General features: G+C 52.3%; 1 protein-coding gene across 1 annotated transcript in view; it reads right to left on the bottom strand.

The window, feature by feature from the left end:
- Window positions 1–154: 154 nt before the first annotated feature.
- HSPA12A (heat shock protein family A (Hsp70) member 12A) overlaps window positions 155–11,469 on the bottom strand; it is a 64,361-nt gene continuing 53,046 nt past the window's right edge. The window contains exons 7-12 of the mRNA XM_007469597.1: window positions 8,213–8,384; window positions 4,543–4,629; window positions 3,866–3,970; window positions 2,654–2,912; window positions 1,857–1,960; window positions 155–923 (exon numbers count right to left, since the gene is read on the bottom strand). Of these exons, the coding sequence (XP_007469659.1) occupies window positions 286–923; window positions 1,857–1,960; window positions 2,654–2,912; window positions 3,866–3,970; window positions 4,543–4,629; window positions 8,213–8,384 (1,365 nt within the window). The 3' untranslated portion in view covers window positions 155–285. The remainder of the gene's footprint in view (window positions 924–1,856; window positions 1,961–2,653; window positions 2,913–3,865; window positions 3,971–4,542; window positions 4,630–8,212; window positions 8,385–11,469) is intronic.

The following is an 11,469-nucleotide window of genomic DNA, read 5'->3' as shown; positions in this document are numbered from 1 at the left end:
GGGGGCGGTGGAGTTTCACCACTTCGTACCTATGAACACTAGCTGCTTTTCTGGGATCCTCAAATTCCTTATTTCCCAACCTCCATCTTCACTGCCAACAGTTTTTCTGACTCCAGTGTGCCCTCAAAAATCCCTAATTATTTCTAGCCCTGGCTGTTCTCATCTTCCCTGCTGAAATTCAGACGGGTGATGGCTAGGGTCAAGGGCAGGGAAAGAACAGTCAGGGTTGAGGTCAGCAGATGCAGGTGAGCTGAGTCCAAGGGGACAGGCGGCGGGGAGGGCCGGTTAGTAATTTAAGAAGTCGATCCCAACCCTGACACTCTTGGAGGTGGCTATATCAACGGCCGTGGCCTTGATCTCGGTGTCCCCGAACTGCATGAGGGTCTGGATCTCCCTGCGGGTGGGCACGGCAGTGCCGCTGGCCCCCGTGAGATCGAGGCGCAGCGTGCCGCATTTCTTCACGCCGGGGTCGGTGATAAAGCTCACGTTGTCGAGCTCCGAGCTATAGATGTTGATGACAATGACCAGCTGGGAGGGCTTGGCCGGGGTGTAGCTGCGCTTGACCAGCTCGCCCAGGGCCACGGACTGGTCAGCGGAGATGAACTTGTCGAAGACGTCAGTGCACCAGCGAGTGCCATCCTTCACCAGCAGCTTCTCGGGCGGGTGCTTGCCCTCCACGTAGCGGTTCAGCACCCCAACCCCGTAGGTGAGCGGGGACCGGCGCACCTTGATGACGGTGGGGTCCAGGCCAAAGAGGACGGCACCCTTGAGGATGGTGAGGCCCACGTCCTGGGGGATGATGATACGGCACTTGTCGCCGAAGGCAGCCTGCACCGCCTGCTGCAGGAGGGGCGCCTCGGCGAAGCCACCCACCAGGAAGAGGAACTTGACCGTGGACACCTCCGGCTTCTGAAACAGGTCCCCTGAAAGGGAAGAGTAACGGACAGAGACCTGTCACCAAAAGCCAGGGGGGGATTGGGTGGCCTGAGAATGTGGAGAATGGACAAAGACGCTTGGGCCAGCTGGAGGACAGGCTTAGTCTGACCTTGTTGAACGGAATATTTTTGTAGAGCCAATCTTTTAAAGAAAGGAGGGGTTTGTACATCAATATGCTCAGGAATAAAAACCAAAGCTACTGCTAAGTAGAAACCCATTTTAACAGCTAGACAGTGATCAATTTACGTAGTTCTTTGTTACACATAAATGAATACCCCTTGCCCTCTCCAAACCTGCGGTTCTGTTAAGGCAGGCTGTTATCAATATTATTCTTTGGTTTTCATAAAATTCCCATCCCACCTCTAGGAGTTCTGACTGTGTAGGTGCAGGGTGGGAAGTGTGTGGAGGGCCTGGATCCTGAAAGAGGCCCCTGGTGAGTCTACTGTGTGTCCCTGGGCGAGGGCCCCTGAGGGAGCAGGTTAACTGCACGGCCAGATTCTGTTTGCTCTCTTCTGGGAGACCTTTCTTTGGTTTACACAACAGTTCCTCCTCCCTAGCAGAGGTTGTGGTTTCTAATTTGTTCTGATACAGCAAAGACCATCCATTCCCGAAGGCCTGTCACTCGATGATAATATTGCTTTAGATCTCCCGGCTCTCTGACTTTTGAAGCCAAATGGAAGCCCAAGTGAGAACAGGCTCTGGGCTGCTTTGCAGTACCTGAGGTGAGGGATCCACAGCCAGTGCCCAGCAACCACCCTCATGCATGCCCAGGCCCTGCCCACTCCTGCCAGGGCCCTGGCCTGCGGCTCCAAGACCCAGACCCCCTGCCATCCTGACTTCACATATACTGGTTGGTGTTATTGGAAACATCAGTCCCCATTCTTGGCCACTGAGTGGCCGAGCCCTGGCTGATCACTTACGGAGATGCTCAATGATGCTATCAATGGTCGGCTTAAAAAGGGCATTCATGGCATCTGGACTCATCCTCAGCATCCCCTGCGAGGACCACTTCACAAAATCCACACTGTGGAGGCATGGCAGAGAGGGAATGAGCGGTGAGTGCATAAAGGATACCCAGGCTAACCTGCATAGTAATGGGCCCTGGTAGAATGGTTGTCACATCCGAGGGGGCCGAAGGGGGCTTGAAAGTCCAAAGAACCCTTAGAAATACACTAAACCACCAGGACCTAGACTCTTAGAAGCTTCAAAGCTAAGGCATAACCTCTTTTGTTTCTCTTTGCTTTTGTCTGTGGCCAACATTCCCCTGAGACAGTGGAAGCCAAAGTCTAGCGCAGAACGCAGGGTGATAAATAATTCAACAAATATTTGCCGAGCACCTACTACCTATGCATCAGGTCCTATTGCAGACACTGGTGATAAAGCAGGGCCCCAAACAGACAAACTTCCCTGATCTCATACAGCTTATCTTTTTAGTGCGTAATCATAGCTGACACAGAGGTAGTATTTTCCAGGTCTCAGGCATTGTGCTAAGCATTTATGAATACATTTCATCCTCACAACAACCCTTTGAGGTGAGCGGAATTATCATGCCCATTTTCCAGGTGAAAAAACTAAGGAACAAAAAAGTTGAGTCACTTGCCCAAGGTCACACAGCAAGTGTGTCGGATTGGAACTCAGAGCCCACACCACCTTCCTCCTCCCCATGAACACAATCTACCCCCTAGACTGTCCTGAGCCAAACATGAGCCCAGCTCACTTGCTCTTCCTCAAGGCGTGCTCCACACTGTGCCCACGGAACTTCTTGTAGTAGTCAATGAAGGAGAAGGGCAGGGTGATATTCAGAGGGTTAGTTCGGTCTGGGGCAGCTGCCCTTTTGCGAGACTCAAATGCAATCATTAAGTCAACCCAGGCCGCAGGACGCTTGATTTTGAATTGCTCAATAAAATCCTCTCCGAATATTTTACACAGAAGCTTTTCAAATTCATAATCTACTCCTAAAGATCCATAGGGTCCACCTGAGTCAAGAACAAAAAGGGAGACCACTCTGTTAAAAAGGGTCAGAAATGGAATCCGGAGTCTGAGTAGCAGCCTACCCTGGGTTCTGGGTTCTGCTCAAAGACAGCAGCACAGCCTTGGACCCACTTAGCCAGCAGACCGCAGCTATGCGTTTTTACTTACACTTTAAAACCCTTAGGTTCTTCTCATTCCACGTGGAGAAACTTTCCTACAGAAATCACTCGTCAACAATCTGTTTAAAATCAATTACATTTTAAATAAAATCAATACATTTAACTAACTAGGGGCATCACGGTATTCCCACCCAAGAAATCCAAGGACAGTGTCTGGAAAATCAGCAGACCTCACTTAGTCCCTGTGATCTACTAATTACTCATCCCCACCCCACCAAGAAGAAGAGAATGTTCTTTGGTTTGATGATCTTGAATCAAGACCAGGCATTGTGGGGCCTCCCTAGGAAGCTTAACCAAATCACAGGTGACAATCGTGACCAGGATCTGAAACAGGCTCACTTTATGCCCAAACCCAAGTTATGGTGGTTTGTGTTTTAAAGGCCATTTAACTGCATTTTTTTTTTTTTTTTTTTTTTTTTTGGGTTACGCGGGCCTCTCACTGTTGTGGCCTCTCCCGTTGTGGAGCACAGGCTCCGGACGCGCAGGCTCAGCGGCCATGGCTCACGGGCCCAGCCGCTCCGCGGCATGTGGGATCCTCCCGGACCGGGGCACGAACCCATGTCCCCTGAATCGGCAGGCGGACTCTCAACCACTGCGCCACCAGGGAAGCCCCATTTAACTGCATTTTGCTCTCTGGTCTCATGCATCCGTATCCTCTACTGCCTGTAATTCCACATGCTGGTGGCACTGAAAGAATGAGATACTGAGAGAAATCTGAAATGGGTAAAACAGCTCAGGTATGAGAAAATTAGCCATTTTTCTCATTTTCTCAGGCTTACCTGTTGCTTTGTACAGTTCTTTAAGGTGTCCCTCCGGTAACCGTATCTGATGGACTGTCAGGTCTACGGTGCCACCACCACTGTCCACTACCACATACTTGTCACCTGGTACAAAAACAGCCAACCTTTATATAGACCACTTGTCCATCGTGTCCTGGAACAAGTTGGCAGGATGACTTGGTGTACCCAGCTAAGCGCCATCAACACTCATTAGTACAATAGTTTTGCTAATTAGCCACACAGTGAGTTATTCATGACTAAAGAGATGAGATAGTGTCTGCCCAGAAGTGCCGGTTAGCATGGATGATGAACCCAGATGAGTGAATCTTTAGGACTAAAGCATTCAGGTCATGCGCTGCTGCATACCTGGCATGTGTGGACCACTTCCTGCCAAGTTAATAGCACCATCAAATGACCTGCTGTTTAGCACAAGACTCACTCTGGAACTGGTGAGTTCCAATTCCTACTTTTCTTCTGAAGAACCTATATGGTTTTAGAACATGCAAAATTACAGCTCCAAAAAGAGCTCTCCCTGGGTGAGTAGTCTGTAAAACCAACTGATTTGGAACATTTTCCAAAAGTACAAAAGGAACAAATAGAAATGCATTTTTGCCAGCAGCCCCCCGCCCCCACACACACACAATCCAGCAGGGGCAAAGGACGTTTAAGGATGCTACCTTCCTCCAGCTCGGACCAGATTTCTCCTATGACATTCTCCACCAAAAAGGTTCGACTCTGCCGATTGCGTCGTATGTGTTCCTTAGCTAGTGGCCAACAGAAAGAAAATAACGACGGGTAAGAAAACATGAAAGAGCTGGCAGTCACCTGCAGTCAGTGGAGGTAAAAGAGCATGGGAGGTTTAGGAACAGAACATTTGGTGATACTTGATCAAAATGATTACATAAATGCAACATAGGGAATGACAAAGTCAGCTCTTTCAGAGCAAGGAGCTATTTCCACCAGCCTTCATCTATTCATCTGCCTGGCAGCTTTGGCCAGTGCCCTGCTGAAAAGCTCACCCTGATGAGATTCCCTTCCTCCAGGGACACTTCCAGGGGAATGCGAATAAAATAGGCCAATTTCCTGGCTTTGCTGCCCCAGTGAGGAGGCTGTCTGCCAAGCAGCCTTCAGTGCGCTTGGTTAAATAATTTCACATCAAGCAGCTTTGTCTGATACAAGGAATGCGGGGTATGTTTTCCTAATCTGGATCCTGGATAAACCGCCAGGAGCCCTTTCCAGACCCCGTTGAAGTCGACATGCTCTTCAGCCACAAGGTGGCACTTCAGCCACAAGGTGGCACGGCTGAACCTAGAAAAGTCGGTGCTGCCTTTTTCCTGCACACCGCGGGACAACCTGGGGGTGGCTCGGGGTACTCAGTGGCTGTGACTCGCATGGGTATTTCATCTCCCGCAGGCCTCCTGACAGCCCCGTGAGGCGGACAGGCACAAATCATATCGCCCTGTGTTCAGACGAGGAAACCAGGTCAGGGAGGTCAAGGGACTTGCAGTTCCCACGACTCTGTCTTGCAGCCTGAAATTAACCCTCAGACCACGGACCCCCTCTGCCTTTGAGATTTAACAATTTAGAGTGAAGTCTGAAAAAGCAGAATACGAATGTTAAGAGGTGGGAAAGGTGCTGTGAGAGGGAGCCTGGGAAGCAGCAGAGCACAGGCACGATGGGAATTTGGGCAAATCACTTAACATCTCTCACAGGCAGAGCAGGGACCAGCCGTCTGATTTATCCTCAGCACCCACTGTGACACCAGGCACACAGCAAGCAATAAGGAAGGCAGAGCACCAAGTATGAGACTGGGAACCCAACAAATGATCACTACAGTGAACAATTTAGAGCAATCCTGGTTTTACAGACGAAGGCTCTGTCCACCACTCTGCTGTCCCATCCCACAAGTGTCCTCCCGACCAATTTTTTTAGTCCCTAAACCCTACAAATCCATCTGTTCCTGGTTATCCAATAAAGAACCCTTGACCCTCCAGCCTCCTTCAGCAAGGAGCACAGTGTTTGCAAAACATCTTCTCTGGGGACTAGAATGGCAAACATGGGGCCAGCCTTAAGTTCCTCAGGCTCTGGTTTACAGCAGAGAGGCCGGCCCCCCGATTAAAGAGTTCCCGCGGGCCTGGGAGGGATCTCCAAACTCAGGGCTTCTCTGCTGTTCCCATCACCGGCTCCAGATGAACTTACATTGCACACCTTGTAGTGGGCATTGGTTTTCTAAAACAATCTAGATGACTAAGGAAATGGCATTCATAAAAAACGGCCTAGTGAGGCTAATAAAACATGTTCTAAGCTTCAAAAAATCATCTCATTTTTCGGGCAAATTAAGCCCAAGATTGTGAAAAATGTAGCCTTTTCTAATCTCATAAAGTCTTTTTGGAGTAAAATAATACCGACAGCAAACCCTGCAGCGCTGGGGGCAGAGTGCCAGCTCTGGTCTCCTCAGTGGTGGCTACTGGGCATCCATCAGGGAGGAGCATGGGAGGGCAGAAAACAGCCAGGGGGTCTTGGGGTATTAATGCCATCCTGGGTATCCCGGATTAAGTGCTCTACCAGGCCTCGGCACATAGCAAGCACCCCGTCCTTCCGGGAGACAGGTTCCCACCGTAAAGCAACGCTGAGACAGAACCCCTGTCTCACTGCCCCTGAGGGATGGTGGCCAACAATTTGAGGATTTCAAAAACCAAAGACAACCCTCTGAGCACAGGAAACAACAGTAAATCCCACAAGGCACAGGACACAGATACAGGGCAGTGTGAGGGTAGGTAGCGTATGTTAAAGAAAGGGAACCAAAAACTGAGCTCTTGGGGAAGGCAAGCATTCAGAAAAATTCCCCCCTCAAATGTGAATGTTATACTTAAGAAGTGTCAAGGAATGCTGTGTTCAATTAGCTAATTCTAACATGAGCTGCTGTTTATGAACAACTGCGAAAGAATCAGCATATGAAATATAGAGCCCAGTCAGTCACTCCTCTTTTTTCCAGTTACAACAATGAGGAAGGAAATTTAAATAACGAGATCATCCTGAGTATTTAAAACATGAATGCATTGGATTTAGTCAGCGGTGAGGCCAGCCTTGGCATGCTGGCGAGGCCAAGCATTGTGAGAAAAAGGCAAATCAAGCCCTCAGACTTAGAGGGAAGCCCGTTTCCATTCATTCTGGGTGAATCAGATCCAGGGTGCGAACACATGGCCCCAGCAGGCTGAGGCAGCAGCCTGGGGACAAGCAAACTTCTTGCCACTGTCTCGTGGCTGAGGCTCACAGCCGCCTCCATCCTGGGTTCAAAATGCAGAGCAGTGGCTGCCAGGGCAGAGTCACCCTGTGAAGAGGAAGAGAGGCCTGTCTGGGCAGGAATGTGTGCCTGCGAAGCGTGGGCCTGGGCCCCAGCACCCCGGGCAGTGCAGAGACAGGCGTTGGGAAGAGGACCAAGAAAAGCTTGGGACCAACTGGTGACCGTCCTCACTGATGACATCCCTCTCCTCCTGGGCCTGGGCCTTGCAGGGCAGGATGGAGATGGGCTTGGGCGATGGGGGGGTTTTCTGTCCTCGGAGCCCTCACCCCGGCACAGAGCTCAGAGCCGGGGCGCACAGCGCCACCTCCCTAGCTCCCATCAGCTTCCATGCTCACTCACGTGGCTCTGAGAGATCCAGGGTGTCTGCAGACTCCGTGGTCCTGGACAGACCGACGGAGCCCTGCATTCCAGGGAAAACAGTCCTGAGGCACAAGATTGTGAGCAACTTGCATATAGTGAACATTAAAGAGAAAAAGGCCCTTAAAATGCCCATCCCGGGTCTCCATGGGCGATGGTCCTTCCCCCAGCTAAACGAGCATCAGCCCCTCAGGACAAGTCAGCCCTTTCCATCTCTAGTTTCAACTCTCGCCAGGTTTATAGTTAAGACACATAATGAGCTCATCACACACGAAGCGGCCCCAATGAGTGAGTCAGCAATAAATCAACAATCTTAACGGAGGAATTAATAACAAGCAAGTGGGATTAGATTAAGAATCAGTTAATAGAGAGGAGAGATTAAACGCCCAGTAAAATGCAAGGCCAAGAGCCGCTCTCAGGCCACCCTTGAGTTCTTGGAGAGAAGTGCCCTCCCCTAAGGCACTTGGGTGGGTGACGAACTAGGGTAACCACTGCTGAGTTTACGGGGGTCCTTGGAGGGGCCAGGTAGGGGGGCTGAGCACAGAGGTACTTAAGGGCCAACCTCCTTCAGAAGCATCTTGATTTCTCACGACCACACTGAGTGCCTTTAAAACTCCAAGGCACAGAAACATGCAGGGGGCTGGAGGGAAGACAGCGGGGAGGGGGAGAGAGAGAGCAGGAGGTACCCTGTGCAAACCCAGCTCCTACTGTGTCACTGGCGCTGTACCCATTGACCGCGGCCTTGCTGCTCAGCTCGATCATCTGGTGCAACCGCAGCTTCCGGCAGTAGATGGAGGCCGCCTCGGGCTCCAAGGCAATGATGAGCTGCTCTGAGTTCTCGGGGGAAGCCAGGCCTGCCTGCAAGACAGAAGGCAAGGCTGGGACCCAGGCTCCCTGGCCAGGACCCCTCCAAGGACACCCACGCCTTGGGCTGACACCCCACAAGGAAGGGACACTCGCACGCTGCTTGTTTGGGAAATTCCCTCCACAGGCCTCTCCAGAGCCTAAAATCGGGGGTGATCGGGTTCTGGTCCCCAAGCCAGGTACCCGAACGTCACAGCGTGGGGAACGAAAATGTACAAGCGCCCTTGGGAAATTCCAGGCTCTGTGAGCCTCAGGGCCTCCTGCATTTGGGGCCTGCTTGGCCCAGAACTGAGAAGCACAAAGGGGCAAAGGACCAAAAACTTTGAAAACCACCACGGGATGGAAGGCCGATGGTCTGTTTCCGGTTCCAGGACTAAATGGTCCGACCGAATCGTAGCAAACCCCGATCTTTGGTGGCCTAGGAAACAGAAGGGCCATCACTGGGCCTCAGCTATGCAAGCGTCTGATTCTGTTGTGTGGGGATCTGACCTGTTATCTCCAGAGCACCAGGAAGGCTCCAGGAGAAAGCCCCCCCCTGGAATCCCACAGAGTCCCCATTTCCTAGAGTGCAGGGGGAAAGGCCACTGACAGTTATCTTATTAAAGCCTCTATCCCTTTCACAGCAGAAATGCTTCTGCCCCGTGACATCTGGCTTGTTCCAGTCACAGCCCCTCCAGGCTTCACGAAGGGCAGCCAGGAGGCTCCGGGACCAGCCTTCTGAGGGTGCTCAGAGACACAGCCCGGCTTGGCCTCTCATGGCCTTGACCTGGAGCACGAGATCTAGCTTGCTTGTTGAAGCTGCCCAAGCTCACGGCTTTCCTTGGTCGCCAGCACAATAGGAAATAAAAACTAGCTCCTTCTATCACCACTGTGTTTGCTGTCTTTGCTGCCATTTCCGAGGAAGCCCGGGATGCGCCCTCGTGTGGCACCCCTTTGGAGAAGGCTCCCAGGTGTCCCCAGGCCCCTGGGGGTTTAGTGGACTCATCTCGTCAACCAGGGACAAAGGTCTGCCTAACGTCACACATGTACAGTGACCCGGTGGGGAAGAGCTGGTCTAGAGTCACGGGCATGCGCGGAAGGAGCTTAGGAGGGTCAATTACTGGGCAAGGAGGGGAGGGGAGCTCAGGTTAGAAATTAGAAATGCCTTTCGTCCAACCCCTTCGCTCTATGAAGAGGGAAACCAAGGCTCGGAGAGGTAGGGCAACCAACTGTCCCGGTTTCCTGGGGCACGTGCCTTTCGGTGCTAAAACCGGGCCAGTCTTAGGCTCCAGGGTATCCCAGAGAAGTGGCAGAGCAGCCCGGGCCCAGGTCTTTTGCCTTGCCGACCAGCTCTTTAATTGGTTCTCAGCTCTCCTGCTCTTAGTAATTCCAGGTACTGGGGTAGGGCCCAGGCCTCTGTACTTTGACAAAACCCGTGGGTGCCCCTAATACTCCTGAACTGGTTTGAAGGTACGCTCTCTACTCATTTACTCTGTGACAGTACTGCCTAGACCTGCTGTTATTCATTGTCGCTAATAACCACACCCCAAACGAACCAGTTAATTACGTCTTAATGAGATACCATCAGCCGGCAGGTGACTGAAAATCTCCACTCTGCCGAAACCATGAATGCCTCACAAGGGCAGAACCCGTCTGGACTGAATTACAAAAACAGATGGAACCGCACACGCCTACACCCTCCGCCAGGAACCCGCCTCCTTCCTGCCTTGTACCCTTGGCTGAGGCCGACCACATGGGCAGCATCTGTGCCCATCAGCAGGATCCCCAGGTCAAAGAGGCCAGGTCTGCCCTTAGCTTACACGAGTCAATAGGTTAGTGACACAGATGCGCGACAAGATTTCCCCATCCAAGGGAATGAAGGTGCCCCCTCCCCCAGCCTCACTTTCTCATAGGGGTCTCCTCAGACGTCCTCAGCACAAAGGCAGACAAAGGTTAAAATGCCCGATGAAATAGGACATGGGTTACACGTGTCAGCTGCCACCAGGAACAGCGAAACCTCTGAACCTTTATCCCCAGGATCTCAGAAGAAGAAACCCAAAGTGACACCAGGAGGAGCCCCGTCTACAGAGCAGCACTCGCGGACTGGTTCCTCTATCCTCATGGGTTTGTACGTAAAGCCAAGGCCCTCCTGGAACAGAAGCTCATATAGGCCCAGCTCCCCCAACATGGGCTGAGGAGGAAGGAGAGGTGCGTTACAAAGCAACAGTGGGCCCTGGATGCACAAGCCTCCCCTCCAAAGTTCATGATGGAGGATAAACTTGGAGGAGGCTAGGGAGGGCGGAGCAGAGTGGTGCCCAGGACTCGGTGTGGAGGAAAGGCACGGGCTCTGCCCACTCAAAAGGCACATTCCTGTCATTGTGTCCCACCGGGATGTCAACCAGCCAGGCAGCTCCCATGTGGCTGGTAAGAGCGACAGGGGCCTGGGCCCAGCGCGAATGGGGACGGCAGCGGACAAAGGGGAGCAGAAAATAGACGCCCTTATTCCGCTCCATGCCTGCCCAGAAATTCTGAGCAGGGTCTCTAACTTATATGTGAAATATCTATGTGGAAAATCACATCAAGAGGTCCAGAGGAGTGAAGAGCCTGGAGTAAAATGTTACATTTTACTCCAGGCTCTTCACTCAAGGGCATCCGAGGGTAGCTGGTGTGGGACTGAGACCACCACCCCCCACCCCACCGGATGCTCCCACATCCTGAAGATGTGAAAGACAATCAGGCTGACCTGAATCTGCCCCAAACAGCGTGGACTGCACCCCTCGGGGGGCCTTTCACCTGTCCCTCCCCAGCTGGGCTGGCCTCAGCTTCACAGCAAAAGCTTTGACCCATTTCCGTGGGGAGTTCCCCACAGTACCCTGCTCAGGATGCAGACAGAAGCAGAGGTGAAGAGGACCCCAAACCAGAGGGGAGGGGAAAGGCAAGGTCAGTGGGGGCCCCGGCAGTGCCTGGGAGACCCAGGACAAAGTAACCACACTCCTTTGCTTAAGCCAGCCCCCCTGTCCACTCCCCAGTGAGAGTGAGGGGCCGTGTCCCTACCAGCAAACTCTCATGGAGGCCACAGGGAGAGGGGAGGGGGAGGCAA

The sequence above is a fragment of the Lipotes vexillifer genome, unplaced genomic scaffold (assembly GCF_000442215.2).
Source record: "Lipotes vexillifer unplaced genomic scaffold, Lipotes_vexillifer_v1.1 scaffold240, whole genome shotgun sequence".
NCBI classification, from domain to species: Eukaryota; Metazoa; Chordata; class Mammalia; order Artiodactyla; family Lipotidae; genus Lipotes; species Lipotes vexillifer.
This window is presented reverse-complemented; position numbering and strand designations above follow the sequence as displayed.